At 39.2% G+C, this 24,369-nt stretch overlaps 1 protein-coding gene across 2 annotated transcripts in view; it reads left to right on the top strand.

Annotated features, from left to right (window-relative positions):
* NETO1 (neuropilin and tolloid like 1) overlaps positions 1-24,369 on the top strand; it is a 108,362-nt gene that overhangs the window by 40,785 nt on the left and 43,208 nt on the right. For both annotated transcript variants that reach the window (XM_044426495.1, XM_044426498.1), the window contains exons 5-6: positions 23,858-23,899; positions 24,040-24,167. In XM_044426495.1, the coding sequence (XP_044282430.1) occupies positions 23,858-23,899; positions 24,040-24,167 (170 nt within the window). The remainder of the gene's footprint in view (positions 1-23,857; positions 23,900-24,039; positions 24,168-24,369) is intronic.

The raw sequence follows: 24,369 nt of genomic DNA, 5'->3' as shown, positions 1-24,369 counted from the left end.
CAAAATTGTGGAATAATTTTTTGGAATGTCAAAGCCCTGTGTTGCGTACAATCTCCCTGTGACTTAGAAAAGGTGCCATCCCTGTTATGTTCCAAAGGCTGGAAAAACCCTTTTTGTTCTAGTAGACATTTGGGAATGGTCTGGGCCTGTGAGTTTTCATTGGTCTAGTTCTGTTCTGTTGCATTGTTTTAGCGTTTTTAATTTGGCATTTTTGATAATTTTAATGCTTAACCAATTTATTTTTATTTTAATGTTTGTACAATTTTATGAATGTTTTAATTGGAATCCCCTGATTCACAACACTGGGAATAGGTGGGATATAAATAAATATACTACTTCTAATAACCAAGACCAAAACAACTGCACAAGGGATAAATATATTACTAATACCATAAATACATTATTTCTCCAATGCCTTACAAATTGGGTTTTATTTGTTCATAGACAAAATGTCAAAGTTTACAGATGCAAAGCAAGGATCAACATATAAAACATATATTTAAAAACAATGAAAATGTACTATAATCCCTAATTATGCTAACTCCAATCCTGAAGTCATTTAGAGGATAGCAAGCTAGTTATGTATGGGGCAAGGGCAGTAATAGATTGGATTCACCACCATTTTTTTCATCTTAAAGTCTATCCACAGTTGAGAACCAGTAGTAGTTAAGAGAATGAGACTGGGACTCAGAAAATCTGGGTTCTAGTCCCCTCTCAACCCTGGAGCCAACTGGGTGACTTGGGCCAGTCATAAACTCTAAGTCCAATTTACTTCACAGGGGGTAATGTCGTGAGGATAAGATTGAGAGGAGAAGAATGATATAAAACACCCTGTGTTCCCTGAAAAGAAATAGACAGAATATAAATATTAATAAATAAATAAATAAAGTGTAGATTATAACATCCCATGGACATATTTTGTTGTATGTACACATATATGCTAGAAACTGCATAAAATGCATTGGGAAGTTATTAGAATCAGAAAAAGGAACATGGGCATTTAATTTGAATTCTTATTCCAGATTTTTTCTCAGCTGTTAAATATAAGTAAGTCACAAGGGTTCTCAGATATTTAGCAGAAGGAAATGCATTCTTGCTGTAACAAGATCAGGGGTCTGTAGGTCAGAGGCAGAGCACATGCTTTGCGCGCAAAAACTTGTAGGTTCAGTCTTTAGCGTCTGCAGTTAAAGAGTTGCACAGCAGATAATGGGAAAAGTTTCTGCTAGAGAACCTGGAGAGTTACTGCCACTCACATAGATAACACTGAACATGGTATAGGAATAGTTTGACTCAAAATACATCAGCTTTATTTATAAGAAGCATGATATACTAGTCTTTTGAAATCTAGGAAACCACCTGGCACAGTGTTTCACTAGCTTCTTGTAAGCCTTGGATCATTTATTTCCTACTTCTTTTCTACACCACATGCTGAAGGTAGCTACAACTTCAGTCTAAATCCAGCAACCCAGTGTGTACATGAAACTTGGCAGGAGCTGTCCAATCTGCTGAATTATTTAGTACAACCTTGTATATACATTCCTATTGCTCACATAGAGTTGTCTCGGTCTCTGTAGTGAGTGGGATAGAAACAGCTATTACTTTGCACAGTTCCCTGTGCATGATGGAACTCTGAAAATTGGAGGTAATGGCATAATACAAGTAGTTAAACAATTCCTGCCCTCGCTGTGTTATGGAATTGTAGAGAGCTACCAAAAGGAGCAGCTATGATATTCTGAATCATTATTAAAACATTATGTTAATTAGAAACTATGTAGGAAATAATTTTTTAAAATTATGAAAGTATAAAATATATAATAATGCATTTCTCATGGTGCTGTCCCAACTCTGGGCTGTGCAACTCACGCTTGCAAAATGGAGGGTGATTGCCCTCCCAATGTCAGGCACTTCTCCTTCTCCTTCTAATTCAATGAGATTGTTTATTATATGATACTAAAACAAAGGTACAAATAGAACCATTCAAAATTTCTGGCTTTCTGTGGTACTCCCAGTTCCATTGTCTATGGAAGCAATATAGACCTTTGGACTTTTTAAACTGTCTGAAGCACAGTATCACTCAACTGAACAACAATATCACTCAACCACTAACATTATCTTGCCTAGATTGAGTCTCAGTTTGTTGGTCCTTATCCAATCCATTATCATGCTCAGACACTGATTCAAGTGACCAATGCCTCTTGGTTTGATGAAGAGAGGTAGAGCTGAATGTCATCTGCGTATAAGTGGTACCTCAGCCCATACTTCTGAATAACCTCCCTCACTGATTCCATGTAGATGTTAAATAGCATGGGGGATAAAGTGGAACCCTGAGATACCCCATTAACATAACTGCCATGGCACAGAAAAATAGTCACTCAGCACCACCTTCTGGAATTGGCTGGTCAAGAAAGAGCAGAACCACTGCAATGCAGTGCCTGCCGCTCCTAGCCCAGCCAGCCAGATTCCATGGTTGATGGTACTGAAATCTGCTGAGAGGTCCAGGATAATCAACAGGATTGCACTCCCCTTCCCTTTCTCCCATCAATGGCAATCTCACAACCAAGGCAGTTTCTATTCCCAAATCAGGCCTTAAACCTGTCTCACATGGATCTAGATAATCTGTTTCATTCAAGAGTGTCGGAAGCTGTTCAGCCACCACCCACTCAAGCACCTTGTCAAAGAAGGGGATGTTGGCCTGGGTCTGTAGTTACCTAACCTGGATCCAGATGAGACTTTTTCAGGAATAGCTTAATTTTGTATGGGTGTCTCTGTGCGCATTCTTTATATTTTACATTCACATTTTAACTTGGGTGTCCCATCACTCAAACGTGGGACTAGATTACAAATGACTTTTCACAGGAAATGGAGGTCCATTTAAGTCCAGAGAAAATCAATGGTGAATAAATACTGATTCACAGTGTAATAGTATGTATGTTTACTCTGTGGAGCTCAGGGCTGCTTACTTCAGTGCTACTTACTTACTACTTACAGGATTGCAGCATTAGCTCACAATGACAGATAATCACAGGTGCTTAATCATTAACAGTATGATGCTTGGCCCCTTGGAAAAATGTAGTTATGTTTACTGGGACTTGCTTCCAAGTGTGCATAAGACTGCAGCCTGAATCTCACTGATTTCCACACGTATTGAGTTGTAGGACTCAGTGATGATCATGCTCATGAAAGGAAAGGAACCAGAGTCAGAGAAATGCTCACACTGCTGCACTGAGTATCAATAAAACACTTGGGAAGAAATTGAAGCGGGTGGCATCAAGTATCGGATTCTTCTCACACATCCATCTGAGGGAGTCCAGAGTTGTTGTGTAACACAATTTACAGACCTTGTTTTCCAGAGGGTATCTGGTAGCTGAAGCTCAGGAGATGAAATTGCCAAATGTGTTGCTTCAGAACCTGGGTTTAAAAGGCATCATACCATTCTTTTCTTGAATTGTTCTTCTTCTTTTTTTTTTTAACAGAAGACATTTGGTTTGGGGTGCATGGCACTGAATGTAAGCTAACAAAGATTTTTTTATTTATATATCTTGTGTAAGGCATTATTAGACAATCAGGCAACCAGTTATTAACTCTTACAGATGATCAACAATTCTGGCTAGTACTGATTTAAATCATGTATGATACTTATGGTTTATATTGGGGATAAAAGGTCACAATGGAACAGGAACTGTTACCTAGAATAGTTTCATTTAAATGAACACAGTTTTACTCTTAAAATTTCTTATCCTTCTAAACAAGGCATATGTAGGAATACTTCACACTGGATTATGGCCTACATAGCAGTGTGTAAGACATCCTGCACTTAGATACATTTTTCATGTCTCATTCTCAAGGACTCCAATAAGAAATTGTGGCCCTATTTGCACATAGATAAAGCCATTGGCTGGTTTACTTACTTTTCTTTTTGAAAACTCTGCACATGCAACAACAACAATTATTGGAGCACAATCCAGTCCAAATTAAGTATCTTTATTTCATTGATTTTGATGGGACAATTAAGCATATGCTTAATTCCCATCTATTGAAATCAATGGGACTTTTAATTTAGCTACGCAATTTCTGTAGTATTTATATTTTGATTTTCACAGATATTCAAGCCACACTGCATGTCTAAATATTCATGCTCCACATAACCTTTATAAAGAATGGCAGCATTATGAACCTCATGAACCCTTCTCCCCCACCCCAGACTTTACCTGTTATACAGGTATGTTATACCTGTTATACAGGTATGAGTGGCTTGCCTTAAGACTAATCTGTGAGGTGGAAAGACATTTTATCCAGAGGCATCTTGGCTCAAAGCTCTTTCTCTTAACAGTATACAGAAGAATCTCTTGTGTTTATAATGAGCTGTGCAGTCATATATTGCACACATCTACACAAACATATGATTTCAAAGTGTGATAAAAATATAAATGACTAGTTCTAAATATGCATATACAAATTAAGACTTACTGAGTTTAGTGCAACTTGATGTGCAAGAGATTTCACCCTAAGTCGGAAATTGCTATCTGTTCCAAGTCTTACACAGGTATGACACTGTGTCAGTTCATGACACACTTGAAAATGAAATTTTCTGTTTAAAAGGAAGCTGTTATTACTGAAGCTTTAAACAAGTCCTTTTGATTATGCTAGAAGAAATCTTCTCATTTGGCAGCCAAAACCTTTATCCAGTCAAGTGAAATTTAATTATGTGCTGCCTACTAGATAAGCTGCTGACCTACACTTCAAAATCCTGGGTGCTTCGACTGACCAATGTGCTTGACCTGATGCTGGAAATGAAAATCTGACCTCCCTTAAATTCCCTGTAATTTTTGAATTAGAACTTATCTATCTTACTTCTTTGTGGCATTTGCTTTAACTGGAGCAACTGTTCTTTTACTGTGATAACATATTGAACTCACTGAAGAACATATTTGCTTATGTGGAAATGCAGCTTTACTTGGTGACCGTAAAAAAAAGCTTTGAATATTTAAAGCTTGTGTGAAGTGAATTAGATGGCAAAGGAATGCAATATGATAAAATATTGCTGTGTATCCTCACCTTCTAGCCAGACAGTTATGTACCCCAGTTGTTTCAGCACTCACCACCTGTGTTTGCAAGTACTGGGATGGACACCTATATGGAACTTCTAGATTCTGAATGTGGGTGTCTGGAGAAATAGTATGGAGAGGGCAATATTGGCTTCCTGTCTCCCCTCATGTAAATATAAAGTCACTGTGCTGTGGTGGTTAAGGGACAAGAACTGAGGTGGTCTGGGTTCTAGTCCCCACTCAGCCATGGAACCTACTGGATGACTTTGGGCCAGTCGCAGACTCTCTGCTCAACCTACCTCACAGGGTTGTTGTGGGGATAAGATTGAGAGCAGAAGGAGGAGAATGCTGTAAGCCATTTTGAATTATTTAAAAGAAACAAGGTGGGATATAAATCAGATAGATAGATAGTCAAACACTTTCCTTCACCAGTGTTGAATCTCCTGCTGGCTACTTCTGCATGTTTGCCACTTATTCAGAGATAAGCAAGGCTTTGAAAGGCCACTAGTGTGGCTGTGTGAAACAAAGCCGCAGATACTGAGATGGTAAAAAATCCCCAAAAACCTGACTGCTTGTCCCACAACCCAAGCAACCATTCTGGGAACATGGGGATGTCTTCATTAGGCAGCATGAGCAGCAATTTAGACTGACTTGGCAGTAACTTCTGTATTATGAGATTAGAAGAGTCCGCCATAACACAGTTCTGGACCAGAAAGCCAGTATAAGCTAGTTTACCCTCATGTTCCTAACTGACCCACTCTTCTCCATATAAACAACATAGAAGGGAAACAGCTATCTCAGGGAATGGCTTTCCATTTAATCATCCAGAAGTAGCAGAATCTCCTATTTCCCTCATTCAACAAGCTCTGGTATTAAGGGTTGTAAAATGCAAGATGACTTGCTCAGCTTAATCTGCCAATCACCCAAACCCTCTTTGGCATGATTTCCAGATAAGGCCCAGTCATGCCACTGGGTCCTAGACATGCTATAACTAGTAACATGTCAATGTATCTGCTGAAATGCCTGGATTTCTTCCCTCATCAGTGGAAGAAACTATTGCTGCACTTTGGTGGTTGGCCAGGAATGTGGGGGCCTTCCCCTTCCCTCCCCCCTTTTACCACCTTTACCTTTTTTTAGGAGGTATTATAAGAGTTCATATAAAATGTAGTTTAATAATATGCTAGACACACAACACCCCTGCCACTGGCAGTCAACTGATGAGGCCAGATAGACTGTTCTTTTCCTGGGATCCTCAGCATTAACAACACATGGAGGGTCCAGAAGGCACAGCCTTGAACAAATAGTAACATGCACCCTGGATCCCAGTTACTGTACTTGAGGCCTGAAAGAGAAGTATGGACACATGCTACAAATAGAGGTGCATGCCAGCAATACTGCCCAGCAGCTGCCCAAATTGCAGGAGGCCAGTAAGTGGTGCAACAAAGCAAGGGTGAACCAGGCCAGCCTCTAGCTGAAGGCAAGGAAGGAAAATGGCGTGCAGGCCAGGTAGACTTGTGCAGGCCCTGTTGGCTGTGGAGGTGCCGTACGAGGGGCGTTCAATGTATTCTTGGTATCAGCATGAAGAAAAAGGAATAATAAATTGAAATAATTTTTTATTTTTCAATGTAATCCCCCATAACGTCAATACACTTATTACATCTAGAAATTAACTTTTCCGTTCCCTGTAAAAAGTACCCTTCCTCCTTGTCTAAAAAATGTGCATTAATTGCTGCCTTGAGCTCTGCATGATCGGAAAATTGCTTTCCATGAAGATCTTTTTTAAAATTTGGGAATAGGTAGTAGTCACTGGGGGCCAGGTCTGGGCTATAGGGTGGGTGGTTTATTTCTTCGAAACCACAGTCTCGCACAGCAGCCTTCGAAACACGCGCTGTCTGAACGAGTTGTTGTGAAGAAGCAACACACCTGCAGTCAGTTTTCCCGGCCTTTTTTCTTTAATTGCTTCTCTTAAATTACGCAGAGTGGTTGCGTAAGAGGCTGCGTTTATGGTTTCACCTTTTTTCGTGTACTTGATCAATAAAATTCCGTTTGAGTCCCAAAACACTGTGGCCATGATTTTTCCAGCCGATGGAGCGACTTTGAATTTCTTTGGAGGGTCAGCACTATTTTTATGCCAATGCATGGACTCCTGCTTACTTTCAGGGTCATAGTGATGAACCGAAGTTTCATCGCCAGTAACAATCTGGTCAAAAATACTCGATGGATCTTCACCACAGAGCTCTAAAAACTCCCTACAGCACTCAACTCGCACTTGTTTCGGAGGTGCCATGAGTATTCACGGCACCCATCTTGCAGACCTTTGAAAGGTTAAGATGGTCATGAAAAATAATAAATATGGTACCAATGGATAGGTTTGTCATCTCGACTAACATTTTGATTTTTATTTGGGCATCTTCCAATACAATTTTCTCAATTTTTTTCACATTTTCTTTCGTAGTGGCGGTAACTGGCCCGCCCGAGCGAGGGTCATCTTCAGTGCTTTCTCTGCCCCTTTTAAATTCACTTGACCACTTTTGAACAGTAGGTAATGAAGGTGCAGAGTCCTGGTAAACAGCCACCATCTCATTGTGAATGATTTTTTGACTTTTTCTTTGTTTTGTAAGGAACTTAATCACAGAGTGGTGCTCAATTTTCTTCAACATTGTCACATCAGTCATTATGATAGTCTTTCGCTGAGGATTACTAGGGAATTAATGATCACACTAATTTGAAATTTTGCATGTATACCCTCAGATAGTGTCATTACCTAATGAAATAATTAAATTACCCACATTAATAGCAAATGAACCCGATACCAAGAATACATTGAACGCCCCTCATATAAGCCACAACCATCACTTGTTCAGATGTGCAAGCTAAACTTGGCAGGCTTGGCCTCTTTGTCTCTTCCCATCCACTTCCCACAACATCCTCTTCTGCATAGACAAGCTAAACATCTGAAGAGGTATTTCTATGGTATTGGAAAATATGTACATCAGATCATATGGCAGGCCCCAGCTTCTTATGAGAAAAGGCAGAATATAAATCAAATAATGGGAAGAGAAGAGTAAGATGATACCTGGAATAGTATCTGGTGATTTATTTAAAATTGAAGGATGATAATAAAATATGTAGATCCTTTGTCTTAGCAAACAATGATCCTAATGACATATTATGTGGTCATATTTATTGCTCTTCAGTATTGAAATAATGTTAATATTGATTGATTCAGAGTGATTGTGAATGTTTGGTGACTTTTTAGGTTAAGTAAAATTTCATTTCTAGAATTGGTGAGAACAGCTCCATACATTGGACAACAAACTCAGTGGCAATGGTGCTTTGAGTGCCAAGAAAAAAAGGTACAATCCTATATTTGTCTGGTTTTGTTCCCAGAAAGGACAGGATTGCAGCCTGTAGTGCTCCTAAGTAGAGCTCATTGTAGAGCTCAAAGCATCCGTCCAGACTCATCTGGAAATCTTGGAGTGCTCAGGATACTTGGATGCATGTGTAGAAACATTAGATCTATGATGTCCAAATTTGGCATAGTTCTCAAAGGAAAAACTGATACAGTGCCACATTAATTGCTACCTCAATATAGGCCTGTCCTAAACTTCACAAAACTGTTATAAGAAAAGTGTAGCAATGACCGCATAATATGTAATATTGAAGTTTATAATGCTATTTTCCAAATAACTTGTAATACAGTATAATGGTAATACAATATAACTTAGAATATAATGTTGTAGTCTAATGTACAGGATTTTTTTCATATCTGAGTTTAATTTTTGTGCCTAACTTGTAGCTACAAGTTTTTATGTAATATGATTCCGCATTGTCCGGCATGTTTTCTTGTGGCATTTTCCTGAATACTTTTATACGTCACAAGTTATTCAGCATGTTTTCAAGTGACATAATCTTTTGTATGTTTGCACATGTTGGGGTGTAAGGCACTGACATATGCTTTTGGGTGTGATATGCTACTCCATGTACATGTGTGTATGTCCAAAAGAGATTGAGGAAGAGGAATTGGCATGGTTTCATTTGATTTGCAATCCTAACTTGGCTCACCTCCTCCACTAAACTGTTCAACAGCTGTTTAGAGATCTCTGCTATGTTTGTTTGATTTGCTGTTTGTGCTAGTAACAGTGGGCCTTATTTCAAAACTGTTGTAAGCTGCTCTGCCTCAGCTGTAGCCCATTTTCTCCCCGAATCTGAGCAATGATGGAGTAGATTGTATACCTTTTCTAACATTCTGAACTATTGGGCAAACTATGAAAATAATAAAAACTAGAATAATATGGGAGTAATATATATCTGCATGCATCACAAGTACTTGCATTGGACTTGTAAGTCAACAATTGTACACCTATGGATTTCTGCTTCATAAAATCTGCTTCCGATACCAATATATACATTTAGTTGAATGCAATGGTATGGACTATACTTGTGATTCTTGTTTACAAGAATGCCAGTGCAGGTCATAAAGATGTCACTTCGACCTGTGATATGTTTGTTTTTCTCTGTTCGTAAAGCCTTTCACCTGATTATTTAATTAAAACCTCAGCATTTTTTCTGTAATTTATTCTCTTGAGCACTGTTTTAATAGAAAGGTAGGCTATAGATTGAATAATCTACATCATTTATTATCAACTTGTTTTTTCTGTTTGTTGAAAACCATTTTCTGTGAAGAACATCTAGACTTCGTAAGATTTTTTTGTCTAAAGAGGCAATTGCTGTCTCTCTCTCTCTCTCTCTCTCTCTCTCTCTCTCTCTCTCTCTCTCTCTCTCTCTTGTTCCACTGACAGGACAATGACAAGGGGTACTATTCTTGCAACACTGTCATACATAAAACCATGGCAGTCTGTAGACCTCCCTCCACAAGTCCTCACACAATGCTACCATGTCTGCCTGCCTGCCTGCCTGCCTGCCTGCCTGCTGTCTTTCCTGTAGCTTCATGGCTGGGTCATTCATTCAGAAGTACCCACAAGCTTGTTCTCAACCAAACACCAAACATTTCTTAGAACTAGCCAGCCAGCCAGCCAGCCAGCCAGTGAATTATAACAGCATTTAATGACAACAGCTGTTTGGTAGGAAGGACTATAGTCACACTTATGGGCTCTGCATACTATTTCACATATGCAAATTTGCACCTCAAGTAGTTTTGCTGCTCTTCATATACAGAATAATTAGTATATAGACCAGTATGGAAAGAGTTTCTGCAACAATCAGTAGGTCATAATGTGAAGTGCCTTCTTTTGGAGAATCAGTTTGATGGTCTTGTTATTCTTGGATGTATCTCGGTTGCCACATCATATCTGGCAAAATATCATAAGGTTTTTGAATCAAGTTGAGTGAGGTATGCCCCTTGACTGTGATTACATCCCAAGTGGGTTCACACCAAACATAAATATGATAATATTCCAGAACATTCAATTAAGTTCATTACAGAACTAACAGAATCACCAAACAAATTCAGGAATCTAAACAACAATTCATTTCCTAAAGCTGGAAGTTTTTTCATTAAGTCACATGAGTAAGCGTTCATTTAATGCCTAACATAAGAAATTATGTATAGTTGTTTGAGAAAATCATCATTATAGCATCTTATGGTTCCTTCATGATCACTTTGCTTGTGTTAGTATTTGGTATGCTTGCAAAGTATCTAAAGGGTGCATGTGTGTGTGTGCATGCACAAGAGTGGCTGTTTTCAAATACATGAGAATTTCTTTCTTGTGGATAGTGTCATGTCTTCGTCTGCTGTAACTTCTTCCCAGTGTTATCTATGACAAGCATGCAGACTGTTGCTTAGATAACTGCTGCCTCTAGATTTTCTCAGGCTTCAAGAAAACAATGTATTCCTTGTTCAAGTGAGACTTCTGATGCTAGGCTGGACTGTTCTGACAGTCTGTGTGATGATGATTTATCATTTTACGGCTACAACAAAACTGGCCAAGCATCTTCCTCCTGTCCTGTTGTTTGGCATTGCACATTTCTTCATTGCTGAAATGTTTCTATCCCTTGAGAACCAAAGCAGAATTTCTAAGCAAGTGTGTAATAGAACTATGGAAAATAGATGCCTTTGTCACTCTTAAACAAACATGTACTATGCATTTATTACTTTAATTATTCCTAACATGTGCTCTGCTTGGTTGAAAATAAACTGAAATATCAGATTTATTGGCATGACTACTTGCTGAAAAAGATTTTTTTATGCTTTCACACTGCTCCATGCAATGACGGAAGGAGCCAAAACCTTATAACAAGAAGACTGTTATATGTGAACTCCCTTAAGATTAGCTAGTGTGGTAGACAGCAAATTCTGGCAGTGGGAAGGGCTGTAGTGGCAGATTACTTCTTTCTGCTTAAGAGGCGGGAAAGGCTCCTGTCAGGAACTTGCGCTGCTACTGCTGTTAGGTGGGGAAACACAAACCACTGCCAAGATGGAGAGAGCCTGAGTCACTGCTATGCATTGCTGCTTGGGTGTGAGACAATGTGAGCTGCCGCCGGCCGCAGATTCCTGCCCAGGGTGGGGTAGCACAAGCCACCACTGAGGGGAGCAAGACATCAAGGCAGCCATCTCCGCCACACAGCACAGGGGATATCCAGAGTCACCTCCCCTGAATACATCACTGGTCAGAGTGAGGCAGTAAGGCCAGCCTGCACTGCCCACCCAATGCCTCATCCCAAGGGGTCACTGGGGAGATAGCCAGGCACTCCCTTGCTTCACTCAACCCAGCTCTGCAGAATTGTTCACCCCCTCTGTCTTCCTCAGCACAGGGTAGATGGTAACAGCTGTTCCAGAGGCTTTTTATCCTGCTGCTTTTGCCACAGGGCTCAATGGCCAGCAGGGCTCTCCAGAGCATCCAGGTATGCCTCACCTTGATAGGCAGAGGGCAGTGGTGGAGATGGTACTAGCACTCCTCGTGGTGGGTGCATGGGATCTACCTCTCCCAATCTCCACCCGAGATGGAGGGCTGGCCCTGGGGAAGTGCATGCTCTGACTTGGACCTTCTCTAATAGTTTACACCAGAGTATTACAGCAACAGTAATTGGCTGAGACAATAAAATAATACATCAAACATGGAAAGGTCCTGGTGGAGGGGAAGGGCCAGGATACACAACTCTACCACTCTCTGCACTTACAAAAATCAAATACTTGAAGGGAGCTTTATCATGTTCCCAGGCTCATATGTGCCTGAGCATACTAAAGTGAGGGGATCTGCAGGTGAGAAGTAGCGGGTGAGAAATATTCTTTACCCTTTATTGCTTTGCTGTGAACCCCTTGCTAGCCTGCTTTTTCCTTTCAGGTTTCTTTCTGGTCATGTCTGGGAGCACAACACAGTGAAACCTGTTAAAAGATATTTAAGCATCCCTTTCTGTCACCAGTTTTCTTCTTCTTCCCATGGCACTTCAACAGTCTCTGGATTTCTCCCATGTTTTTTCTGCATCAGAATCCATGCTTTGACTTATGTGAGCTGGTATCCAATTATTTTGTTTCACCAAAATTCACCAGTATTTTGATGTTCTGATATAATGATTTCCGTTTAAATAAATGAAGCAGAAACATTTGTTGATAAAATTGAACTGCACCATGCACTCCCTTGTTCCTTCTTTTGAAAATCATGTATTTTAAAATATCTCTTTGTTGTTAAAATTTGATATTATTCCAGTGAAATGGCAAATAATGAGGTTGAATTGGGTTCAGACAATTCAGCAATCTCTTCCAGATGCATAACACCTATGCATAGTGGGGGTCCTTTGTTTACTATGCCTTCTCCTTTTAAATGAAAGGAGCCAATCAGAGTTCAAAGGGCTACATTAGCTGCCTCCATTGAAATGAAGTCTCCTGTGAAGACTAAAACTATTGGCACAGATGTGACCACACAGAGATCTCTGGATCATTTTAGGCCAAGCAGGTCGAACAGGGAGTGAGAGAATGGATGTCTAGAAAAGTTAAAGAAGCATACACTGCTATCCGGTTCTTAAATTTGCAATTATAAACCATCTCCTAAATTACGTGTGAGTCGGCAACATTGATAACTTATTTATTCATAGGTGGCAATGTTCAAATTGATCCAAAGTTGCATATACCATTCATAACTTTCAATGCTGGTTGTGCTGAAGTTGGTTGTTGCACATATGCCCTAATTTAACTTAGTTGTAAGCTGGCACAAGTACATTCATTCACTGATATATTTGAAATAGAAATGTTAATCTTTCAAATAGCGCTTACATTTTACCTTTTCCCTTTCTTCTCCTATATTAAGGGAAATTTTAATGGTTACTGTATTCTGATAGGTCTCATAATGTGATTTGATTTTTTGTTCTCATTTTTCTTTGTTTGTTCTTGTTACCATTGTGTCAAAAGACTGACTTTTTTAAGTACATTGAGACATTGGATACAAATATTTTAAATAAATAGGGTCACCAACTGGGCAGAGGAAAGAGTGTTTTCACACACTGTACAATAAAACAGGCATTATCTTCCACTGAATAAACCTATATCAGATCCTATAACCGTGTGTGTGTGTGTGTGTGTGTGTGTGTGTGCGCGCGCACGCATGCAGAAAGCGAAAAGGAAAGGAAAATCTCTAATTACAGTTAGTAAGGTGTTTTGCTGTCACTTTCTGACTCTTTAATGTGCAAACCTTGATATTTTATTAAGGCATAGGATATGCCTTATTTATCTCCATTCATATCCTAACGTACATGGTATAGATTTGGTATAGAATTAATTTTCAATTTAGCAGTCTCTTCTCCTCTTAATTCTTAGTGTAATGTTGATTGCAACATTTACAAATTTTGAAATAAAGAAGGGTAGGGAGACAGAATTCCTCCAATTTAAAAGACTTTTACTTCTTGCAGGAACATAATTATTATAATTGATTCTCTTGTAACTTCCTTGATGGGGTCTTACAGATACCACAAACTAATTAAACTGAATACTTGGATTTAGTTGAATTAGTTCCACTGTAGTCTGTAGAATCAGCTTAAATCCAAATGCCCCAGTTTAATTGATTTATGGATGGAGCTAATAATGTAATTAGTAAATGGGAAGTGTATTTTTAGTGAAATCATTAGGGACTTAAAATTTCAACAAGTTGTGGTACTACATCATACCCTCCCCAAACACCACTGTTTCCTTTGTTGCAGTTCTTCTTTTTTCTTCATTTACATAAGTGTTAAGTCTTTTATCTTCATTATATCTAGATGCCTCTTTTGTTCTTCTTCTCCCTCCCCTTTCCTTTTCTCTTTCTCATGGAAACTAGAAATAGACAATGTACCCAAGGGTACCTTTTTCTTAGGAAGTCTTATAAACATAATTTTCCAATCCAAGCTTTGAAAATGCTACCCACCAAAAAGATGGTTATCTGCTTTGCTTCCATGGAAAGATTAACATGAATATAACTGAAAAGGCTACTAGACATTTCTCTTGCAAGAATCTTGAGTGCTGTAAGGGACAATCCATTTGGAAAGAAGAAGAAAAGATCTCCCATATGGTTTGTTTACATGAGCTTTGTTTTGAACTTAGTCATATGTAGAAAGAGCCATTGAAATCAGAGAATCATGAATTACTAACTATATTGGCTTCAATGTGTTTAGGAATGACTAAGATTCAAGTTTATGATTCTGCTCAACAATCTTTAGAAATAAAGATAAAACTATCTTGCTTAGGTCACTTTGTGCTTGCAAAAATAGCAGTCCCACAATATTTTTTAATTGAATATATTTATTTAGATTGATGGTATAAGCTTTTGTGGTTGATGGTCCCCTCCATCAATTCTGTACTCAATTCTGTCAACCTTAGCACCATAGAGCCAGTGTGGTGTCGTGGTTAAGAGCATGGGACTGGGACTCAGGCGATCTGGGTTCTAGTTCCCGCTCAGCCATGAAGCCAACTGGGTGACTTCGGGCCAGTCATGGACTCTCAGCCCAACCTACCTCACAGGGTTGTTGTTGCGGGGATAAGATGGAGGAGGAGAATGATGTAAGCTGCCTTGAGCCCTTTGAGAAAAAAGGCAGGATATAAATTAAAAAATAAATAAATAAAAATAAATACATAAAAAGTCTGCTTGAAAAGAGGGAGGGGTTTCCTTGACATTGTTTCCCCTGTTAAAATCCCCTCCACCTAACCCAATTTTTTAAAAAACCCATTGAGGAAGTAAGCACAACTTTTACCACAAGCTTGTATATTTGCATCCACCACTGTGGTAATCTGAGGTATCTTGGTGGCTTGAAATACGGGGGAAGGTAATTGGATGAGGTTGGCATGAAATCCAAACCAGCCATTGGCAGAATTCACACAATTGGATAGAGGACTCATGGCAATAATGTGTACTGCAGCATCTTAATGGCCCTGAAGCTTAAACTACATGGAACTGTTTCAAGTGGTGGCATGCTATATTTCGTGTGTGTGTGTGTGTGTGAGTGTGTGAATGAAAATACAGATTCCTTGTGTGGGGAGTGCTAAGAAATTGATTGCAACAGCTGTAGTGCCAAGGTGATTAACACCCTTTGTGATCAAAATCCCTCCACACAGACACAAAATCGCGTCTGTTTCCACCACAATGCATTGAGAGCAAATGACCCATCCCTGTCTCCAGTACTGCTAGAATTTCCCACAGATTGCATTTACTCCAGAACTGTTGCCTGCCCCATCTGGATAACACTGCAGGGTATTCCCTAAATCCCTCCCCCCACTTTTGTTTTTTTGGCTTTTGTTTTTGTATGAACCTGAGGTAGCAGTGGCAGTCTGATCACCAAAACACAAAACCTTTGTTTTGAACCAAAATTCAGATAGTGAAATCCTTATGCACCATATCAGATAGATAATTCACAGTGGCTAATCTCTGACATGTTAAATACTAGATTAACTGGTAGAGGTTCTCTCACACTACCTCACTGGGGCCCAAAAGTAATCCAGGTACCAGAAATCACATTAGGACTGGAAATTCAGATCTTGACAATTCCAAAAACCAATTTAATGCCCTAGGGATTTGGGGGACTAAAACTGCTGTTATTCAGACCATTTTTCATGCTGTCTGGAGATGCTGGCATCCATACTGCCTGCTACCAAGCTCAGTCCATGCAGATCCACTATGAGTTGGGCATGAACTGTGGTATCCATTACAAAACCATCCTCTCAACTTGAACTTGCTGTGGAACCTACTTGTTAAAAAAAAGGAGGAGGAGGTTGGGCTACTGTTGCAGTAGGTAATATTTCTGCTTTTTGGCTAGTGATCAAGCAAGGCGATTCGGCTTGGTCTTTTTTCATAAGCCAACTTGGGCATCTTTGGTGGGAGGGACAAATTTAGGATAGGTGCAGAAAAAAACATATGGCTTCTGTGAGGAAAAATCCAGTGATTCCCATAAGCAGCCATAATTTCTCCCATTCCTCTGGTACAGTGTAACCCCTGGGATTATGGTTTGTGATGATGTTGCACTACTCTTAAGGAAACTTCTGGAGGAAAGTGGCAGTAGTGAGTTTTTAGTCCAACAAATTTCACCACCCCACAATTCACTGGAGGCTTTTTTGCCACAATTTTTTAATTTAAACTGAAAGTTCATTCTGCATAGCATCAGTTAAAACTAGGAACTCTGGAATCTATCTGTTGCAGTGCCATGTGGGCAATTAAGGTTGCAGGTTATAAGGTTTGCATCTTAGGTTGAAGTAGTTTCCTTGGCTGAGATTCAAAAGCTTCCAGTTCAGGGTGGAATATGCCAGAGTAATAATCAGTCTTGCCTGTGTCTTCCTGGCTCATATAAGCTCAACTGGTCATTCCTTGGTGTGGTTTGTGCTCCCTTGCATACCTGGAGGCACCTGCCCCATCCACTTTTATGGATTTTCTTCAAGCTCTAGTTCCCCACTTTCAAGCCTTTAACAATATCATGTGGAACATGTGGCCCTCCCAATGAAGTTGGACTGCAACTCTCCTTGACTTTAGCAAGTCTAACCATAAGGAAGGATGAGAAGACTTGTAATCCAACATCAGAACATTCACTTTCCATGGTTCCCTAGTCCCATAATAGCATCATATCTACTATTTCCAGCTAGTGTTTAAATATCCCCCCCTTCTTTGGGGGGATATTTCAGAAAGCACTGCACAGTACTTACACATTATCCTGGACTGGTATATTCTCTAACATTTTGCATATGAAAATAGTTATCGTTATAATTCCCATAAAGATTCTTTGAGCTTCCACTCCCATTATCCACATTGCTGATGACTGTATTCTCTGTTTTATTAATCTATTCAGCAACTGCAACTCCTGCACTTTTCATAATCCAGGAGGTTTGCATCCCCCTCTTGAATAAATAAAAATCTGAACAATATATTTGTCCTAAAATAAATTGTAATTGTATTGATATTCTTTCATTGTATAAACATAGCCCTGGGTGTTTCTATTAAGAATCGTAAAATAAAAATGAGTTATTGACAATTCAAAATGTACCTGGCAGATGGGCAAGTCACACGTTCTTATACACAGTTACATGCTTTCAAGGCTGTTTGTTTGTTTGTTTGTTTGCTTTGATTTTTGCCACTGCCATAGTGGTGGTGGTTGTGCAAAAGTACCAGGGCACATGTGGGTCATGTGTTGCCCAGTCCTTCAAAGGGATAAGCAGTGTCCTAGAAATAGGCACAAATAGGTTTCTCTCTTAGAATGCCTTGTGTGGAATTTCTTGGGCTACTTTGCAGCCTGAGATCATAGCAGAGAGCTTTGGTTATGAAATGAAAGTAGCAGTAGCAGTAATAATATCAGTGTCAGCCTATGTCAAATGATGTTAAAAAGGCAAGCCTAGCCGGGAGCGTCACAGCTGAGAGTAGTTGGCTATGTACTGCTGGATGCCTTTTGAAAGGTCCATGATCTCCAACTGCAATTGGTGGAAGTTATACGAAACCCACTTTGAGCAGGGGTTTCCTGCCTCCTGTCAGGAATGCTGTAATTATTTGAGCAGTGGCTCTTGAACCATTTAGCACCTGTGTTTTGCAGTTCCAATAATTAACCTTCATCTCTAATGCCAGGCCTGAACTGGGAGGTGTTACAATGCTTCCAACTGGAGCTCCGGCTTGATTGTTTAAACATTTGCAGGAGAAGAAATGTCAATTGCCTGCTGAGAAAGCGTTTTCAGCTCACAAAATTCTCTAATAAATCCAGAAAGAAGCAGGGAAATTTACTTTAGGACATCTGCCTACTGTCCACTTTTGTGGGTTGATGAGAGTATGGGGAAGCAGACCAATACCTCCTGTTATTGTGTCATTTAAACAAATGTTTATTACATAACATGTTAAGGAAAGCAATATTCTTTTTGTAGCTTGTTCTGGCAAAGAAGATATAATAGACAAATATCTGAAATCCAGAGCTATATTTCATCATCTCTTTTTGTGTAGCTTCTGTCCTTTGTTGTTTCTCTGCTGCCTTTTCCTTGAGCATCGTGGAATGTTTAGTCATAAAGCTTAACAGTGCAGTTCTATTTTTGTTTACTCAGAATCGAGTCTTACTGTGTTCATTGTGACTTACTCTCCTATAATTGCTTAGGATTGTAGCCGTTGCACTACAGATATCTCTAGAGGCATCTGTGGAGACTTTTGTATGTCTTTTGTTCTCAAAATACTGAAGCACTGGAGCTTCCTTAATTACTGTTAAAAGTGTCCAGATCCTTGGATCAAGTTAACATCCCATAATGTTAGTTTTTGTTACAGGGATCTCAGATGAATTTCCAGTATTGCCTGACTGGATATAAATCTACCTACAAAGTTCTCCCATGCTGTTTTTGATCCAGGCACCATATAAGATACTCATATTTCTTCTTTATTAATACTAAATAATGAACCCATTTTGGGCTTCTCTTAATAACTGCAAATGTACATGTGCTTCCCTAATGTTTTCTTTAGGACTATAGGAAGTTTGCAAGGCACATATTTCACTATTTTTTGCCCTTTCAGTTAAGTTTGATGCAGTGTTCACTGTATATCCTCAAAGACATCTGGATATTTCAACTCTTGATCTATTTATTTGGTTGTCATATACAGTTGTCCTACTAATCCTAGAGCATGGCACATTTGTTGCCTTAGTACAGGTTATTTGTTGCTGTCAAAAACACAGAGACATACACTGTCAAAAATAGAAAGATCACATATATTAGAAAATAATGTCCAATTTATGGACACCTCCTGGTGGCATTCCGGCCTTAATCCAAGTTCAGACATACCGTTTTGGCAGCAGCTTTACCCGGTGTTTTCCACCACCCCAAGATTTTTGCAGCAAAGGCCACATTTACCTGAGTCCCAATAGCCTATTTGTATTTTATCCAAATTGTATGTAATAATATCTCTAGTTGAAGACAAAATAAGAGTGTACAAGAGCGGAGAAAGGGGCAGGGACAGGACAATTGAGTGGGTATTCATTAATAGGGTGACCATAAGTCAGAGGTGAACTTATAACATGTAACAAGAACAAAGCAGCTTGCGCATGCATGTGTCTATACATGCACACATCCATGCACACATGCACACATGCACACACAACAAAAAAATTAAAACCCTGTACTACATAAGCTTAAAATAATAAATAATTTAAAATGTCAGAGCAGAAACAATAAACCAAAGTGTCACAGTCTATTTCAAGCCAGGGCAAGCCTGTACAAACAGATATATTTTCAAGAGGTATTTCTTGAAATTAATCAATTAAGGATGTGCAATTTCCCCCTAAGGCTTTCATTGTACCTTCTGTTTCAGCAAGAGTTTGTATATTCTTGATTTCCCTTTCTAGGAATATGGTAGGATCTGGGTGGAATCCCCCTTTTCTTTGAAGAATGGCCTCTCTGTGTGTGTTTATACACTACCAAACCTGCTATGGGCAGCAAGATGCACCCAAAAATATTAACAAATAAGGTTTCCTCTTTGGGTTGAGCCTTGGGTTTGCAACTAAGGTAACAGTCGTTCATATTTATGTTTGGGTCTAAAATGGTAGGGATTTTCCACCTATCAAGAATTGCCAGAAACTCACAGTGATATGGTGAGTTTTTCAATGGAACAATATAGTTAAGCTGATGTCTAGGGGAATAGATGTATGTTCAGCTCGGATGGGAGAGATGGAGAACATCATTTATAGCATTTGGGTAATGGGAAGACTTGGCAGGGTTGTTTGATGTGCCAGATGAAAGAAGATTTAGACAACTAAGGACTATTTTTCCATCTAGTTTTCCATCCAGCTGGTCTCCCAGATTCGCCTTTCAAGTCTTCCTTTGGGTCTTAAGAAGTTACTTTTAAATGTCATGTCATTTAACGAGAAAATATCTGTGATCTAGGACTTCATACTGAATCAGCAAGTTACCTGGCTTGCATCACAGAGACCTGAGGGTTGGAAGCAGAACTGTTCTCAATTGTGTCTGTGAATTGCAGCAGCATACCCAATAGGCAAACAGCAATGGTGTTGCCATTGCTTGTCTGGACACCATCACTTTTTCTAGGTGTTCTGTCTGTTATTCTACTAGATTTGAATTCCTGAGACAGGATAGAGAGTCTGTTGAGGTAGTGCCCACCATGCGGCTAAAGAGTATCCTTGCCTAACTCTACAGGAATAATCCCTGCTGACTGTGAGTTGATAGAAGCAATCTCTGATGTGCTTAGACGTCCCTGAGGCTTGCTATTTTTGGTGCCCTCAACCTCCAGTGTCTTGACAAGAGCAAATTCAAGAATTCATGGCTGCCAGAACAATCACGACCCTGTCCCAAGTAATAGCTAGGCCCATGCGTGATTCAGGGCACACTCATAACCAGTGCTTTATTTTGGATGGGAAGTGAATGATCTGAGAGTGGGAGAGGTCGAAAAGTTAGATGTTCACCTTGCCTTTGTGGGACTGCCATTTAGGATGGTTTCCTTAGAGAGTCTGGTGGCTTGATGGTTTTCTGACAATTTTAGGGAAATTGTCTTGCTTTTGTGGCTGGTTGTTTTGTGAATGGCTGGGTCAAGACAGGAAACAACTCATTGATTTAATCTCTCTTAAGCATCCTTTTTTCTTTGGGTGACATTCATAAGGTTCATTCACTGGGAAGTAATGAAACAAGTGGAAAAACACAAAAGCAGTTCAGCCAAGCACCACTGAGAACCCATTTTCATAGCTATTTTGTAGTGGTGATGGCATTGGTGATGAGCAGTGTCTTTTTCTGCTTCCAGCCACTACACCAACTATGGCCTTATCTGATCAGAGAGGACCTTGCTCTAGTAATTCATATCCAGGCTAAGCTCCTGCAAAGTGTACAGAAAGTGCACCCAGCACAAAATGTAACTGCCAGGGTATCAACTGTGCATATGCATAATAAATACAATTCAAATATATGTATCCATGTCATACATTGCAATATAGTAGATCAATATCTTTATATAATACCATCATACACACAACGTGAGAGATAGGGCACAAAATGACTTTGCTATTAGGACCCATAGACATTCTAATGAACATCTTATCTGACCATTCCTAAAGCCATTTCTTAAATGGGTAGGGGCTTAATTTGTCCTTTGATCCCAACAAAGACTTCAGTGACCTTCAAAAAATTCCAGCAGCTCTGTGGACCCAACTGCTCTGGAGTAACTTTGCTCTTCCTGAGCCAGACTGAATTGTTGCAATTTTCTGAAAGCCATCTGCCTGCATCAGAAATGCTCCAAATGCTCCAAAAGCTACCTGTAGAAAGAGATGAAGAGGTTACTTCATTCCAGTACTGGTGCTAATATAAACTGCGACAACACCATTGGATACACAAGTAGTGAGATTTACAATTAGATTCTTCTGGATTGTGAAAAATATTGTCCAGACGTTAACACTTGCTACGGATTCTCTTGCACCATCCTATCAGTGCTGTTGCGCAAGCTGACCCGCTGCTTATGCAAGGATGATTTGCAATTCTGGGGCAAAATGAGGCAGATCAATGAAACTTAAAGAGATTCCACCATCTCATTCGTTCATTCATCAAAATCTTTTTTATACTGTCCTATCACAAGTCTCAGGACAGTACTACTATAAGAGGCACTGAACAATTTCACACATACATACATATATATATATATATATATATATATATAGAAGGGACATACATTTTCTGTAACTTTTAGCTGCATGTTTTGAAACATTCTTTCGAAAGCTGTGATACTGCATTCTAATTCAGATGTATGCAAGACAATTTAAAGTTAATGAACTCATTGAACCAATTAACAAGCCTTAATAATCATTTTTAGTAGGCTAAGTCCCAAAAGATCTCTGTCATGCATTCTAGGTCAGCAATTTTTTCATGCATTTGTTGGGAGAAAAGGCACAGATGTTTATGAAGGTGAAATATATATTTCAGCAAAGTAGAATGATCATGCAACTTATATTTATTTATAATGTTTCAGGTTCTCCTTCCTCCTCTTGTTCTTGTTATCACAGTATATGTCTCCAGAACCTGTATATAGCATAGATTTAGAAGATACAAGTAAAACATCAGTTTAGACTGGGGCTCTGGAGTAGTCCGTCACTCATTACGTTATGAAGCCTTCCTTCATAACATCAGCACACAGGCTTTTGTGAAGCAAAGAATCATTGGTATACAATGCTCTTAACTCAAACTTTCCTACCAGCAGATCTCTGCACTTGCATCTTAGTATCCCACCTGCCCCTAGCACTGCTATGTAATCTTTAGGAAGACCTGTTCCTGACAGAAACCTTTCTTGAGGAAAGGAAGAGGTACGAAGGTTGGCTACTCAGAAGACACCCTTTCAGTGTGATACATATCAGAACATGGATTGCATATACAGCTAAGTAATTTTGTGGTCTCAGGACTCTTTTCCAGAGCCATGCTGTCATAGAATCACCGAGTAGTAGAGTTGGAAGTGGCCAGAGGGCCACTCGGTCCAACTCCCTGCTTATTGCAGGGCTAATGTGTTCTGAAGAACTGACGCAATCCCTTTCTCCTTCCTCTCATTAAAGCACTAGTTGCAAGACTTTACACATTCCTAATGCTAAAGGATTAGAGATCCCATCTCTTGTGCGTTTCAGTTGCATATCTCTTTTACTGTACTTGCTGATTTGGCTTCTTCTCTTGTTCTAACAGAAAGCTGAAATTTCAACTGTTGCAAGTAACTTTAATGAATTTCACTATACAAAATAGGTGCAACTCAGTAGGTGCAATGTTGTATTTGTTTTTGATAATAGTTGGATTGCTATTAATTGGAATTTTGTTATATTAATGTGTGTAGAAATCAGTTTTTATTACAAAGTATTGTAGTAAATCTTATTTTAATGAAGTGGGAGTAAGGTAAATTATGATCAAACAGGTTTTTCAGGAAGAAATATCAAATTCAGTTTGCTCAAACAGTTCTGCATGTTACATTATCGTTCAATGATCTTTAAATGTGAGTCTTTATTCTTGAGGCTTTCAAGAAAACACTGAGGACTCACTTCTTTACTCTTGCCTATCTTCTATTTCTATATTCTGTTTTATGAGGCTTTGTATAGCTGCAATTGCAGGCTTTTTCTCTTTCTTTTTCTCTCTCTTTTCTCTTTCTTTCTTTTTTTGCTGATGTTTGTTATTTTGTAGAACTTTTGCTGTTCTTATTATTGCGTTTTATTATTGTTGTTCTTTATTTCATTATATGCTTTTAATTGCTATATCCCGCCTTGCAGGGCCTCCTGCCTTGAATGATGGGCTATCAAATAAACAATGCTAAAAACCTAAAGTACAGATTAATTCAGTTTTATAACTCTCTCTTTCTCTCGGTGGGGAGAAAAAAAAGTCTAACCTTTTCTAATTCTACTTTTCCAAATTTTATCTTAAGATCCAGACTTCAAGGACCTTGGTGTTTTGAAACCATTGCCAGGTTGGTATGTTCAAAGTTTCATAACACTTGGAAGTATTAGTTTTTTAATTGATCCCCTCCCCCCGTTCCCCTCCCCTCCCCTCCCCTCTTTCTTATTTTCTCTTGCCTGGATTTCATCATTTTGCTTTGTTGTTACTTAGTTTGCGAGTTTGAGATGGGAGGATCTGAAGGAATTGTGGAATCTGTGCAAATTGGGAAAGAAGGGAAAGCTTCTGACACTGAGGCAGTCGACTGCAAGTGGTACATTCGAGCACCACCACGATCCAAGGTCAGTCCTGTTCCATTGTCTGGTTTGGGAACTTAATTTAACAAAGTGACTTTACTACTACAGTATTCATTACTTTGTACAGACAGGCTTTGCTTAATAAGGTTTGCAGTGCTGAACCTCTAAACTATTATTTTCCTTTCTATACAGGGGAAAGCAATTTGTCACTGCACAGAGTAACATTCACTTGCTATAAATAATGTTT

Source organism: Varanus komodoensis, unplaced genomic scaffold, assembly GCF_004798865.1.
Source record: "Varanus komodoensis strain SLA01 unplaced genomic scaffold, ASM479886v1 scaffold17, whole genome shotgun sequence".
NCBI lineage: Eukaryota > Metazoa > Chordata > Lepidosauria > Squamata > Varanidae > Varanus > Varanus komodoensis.
This window is presented reverse-complemented; position numbering and strand designations above follow the sequence as displayed.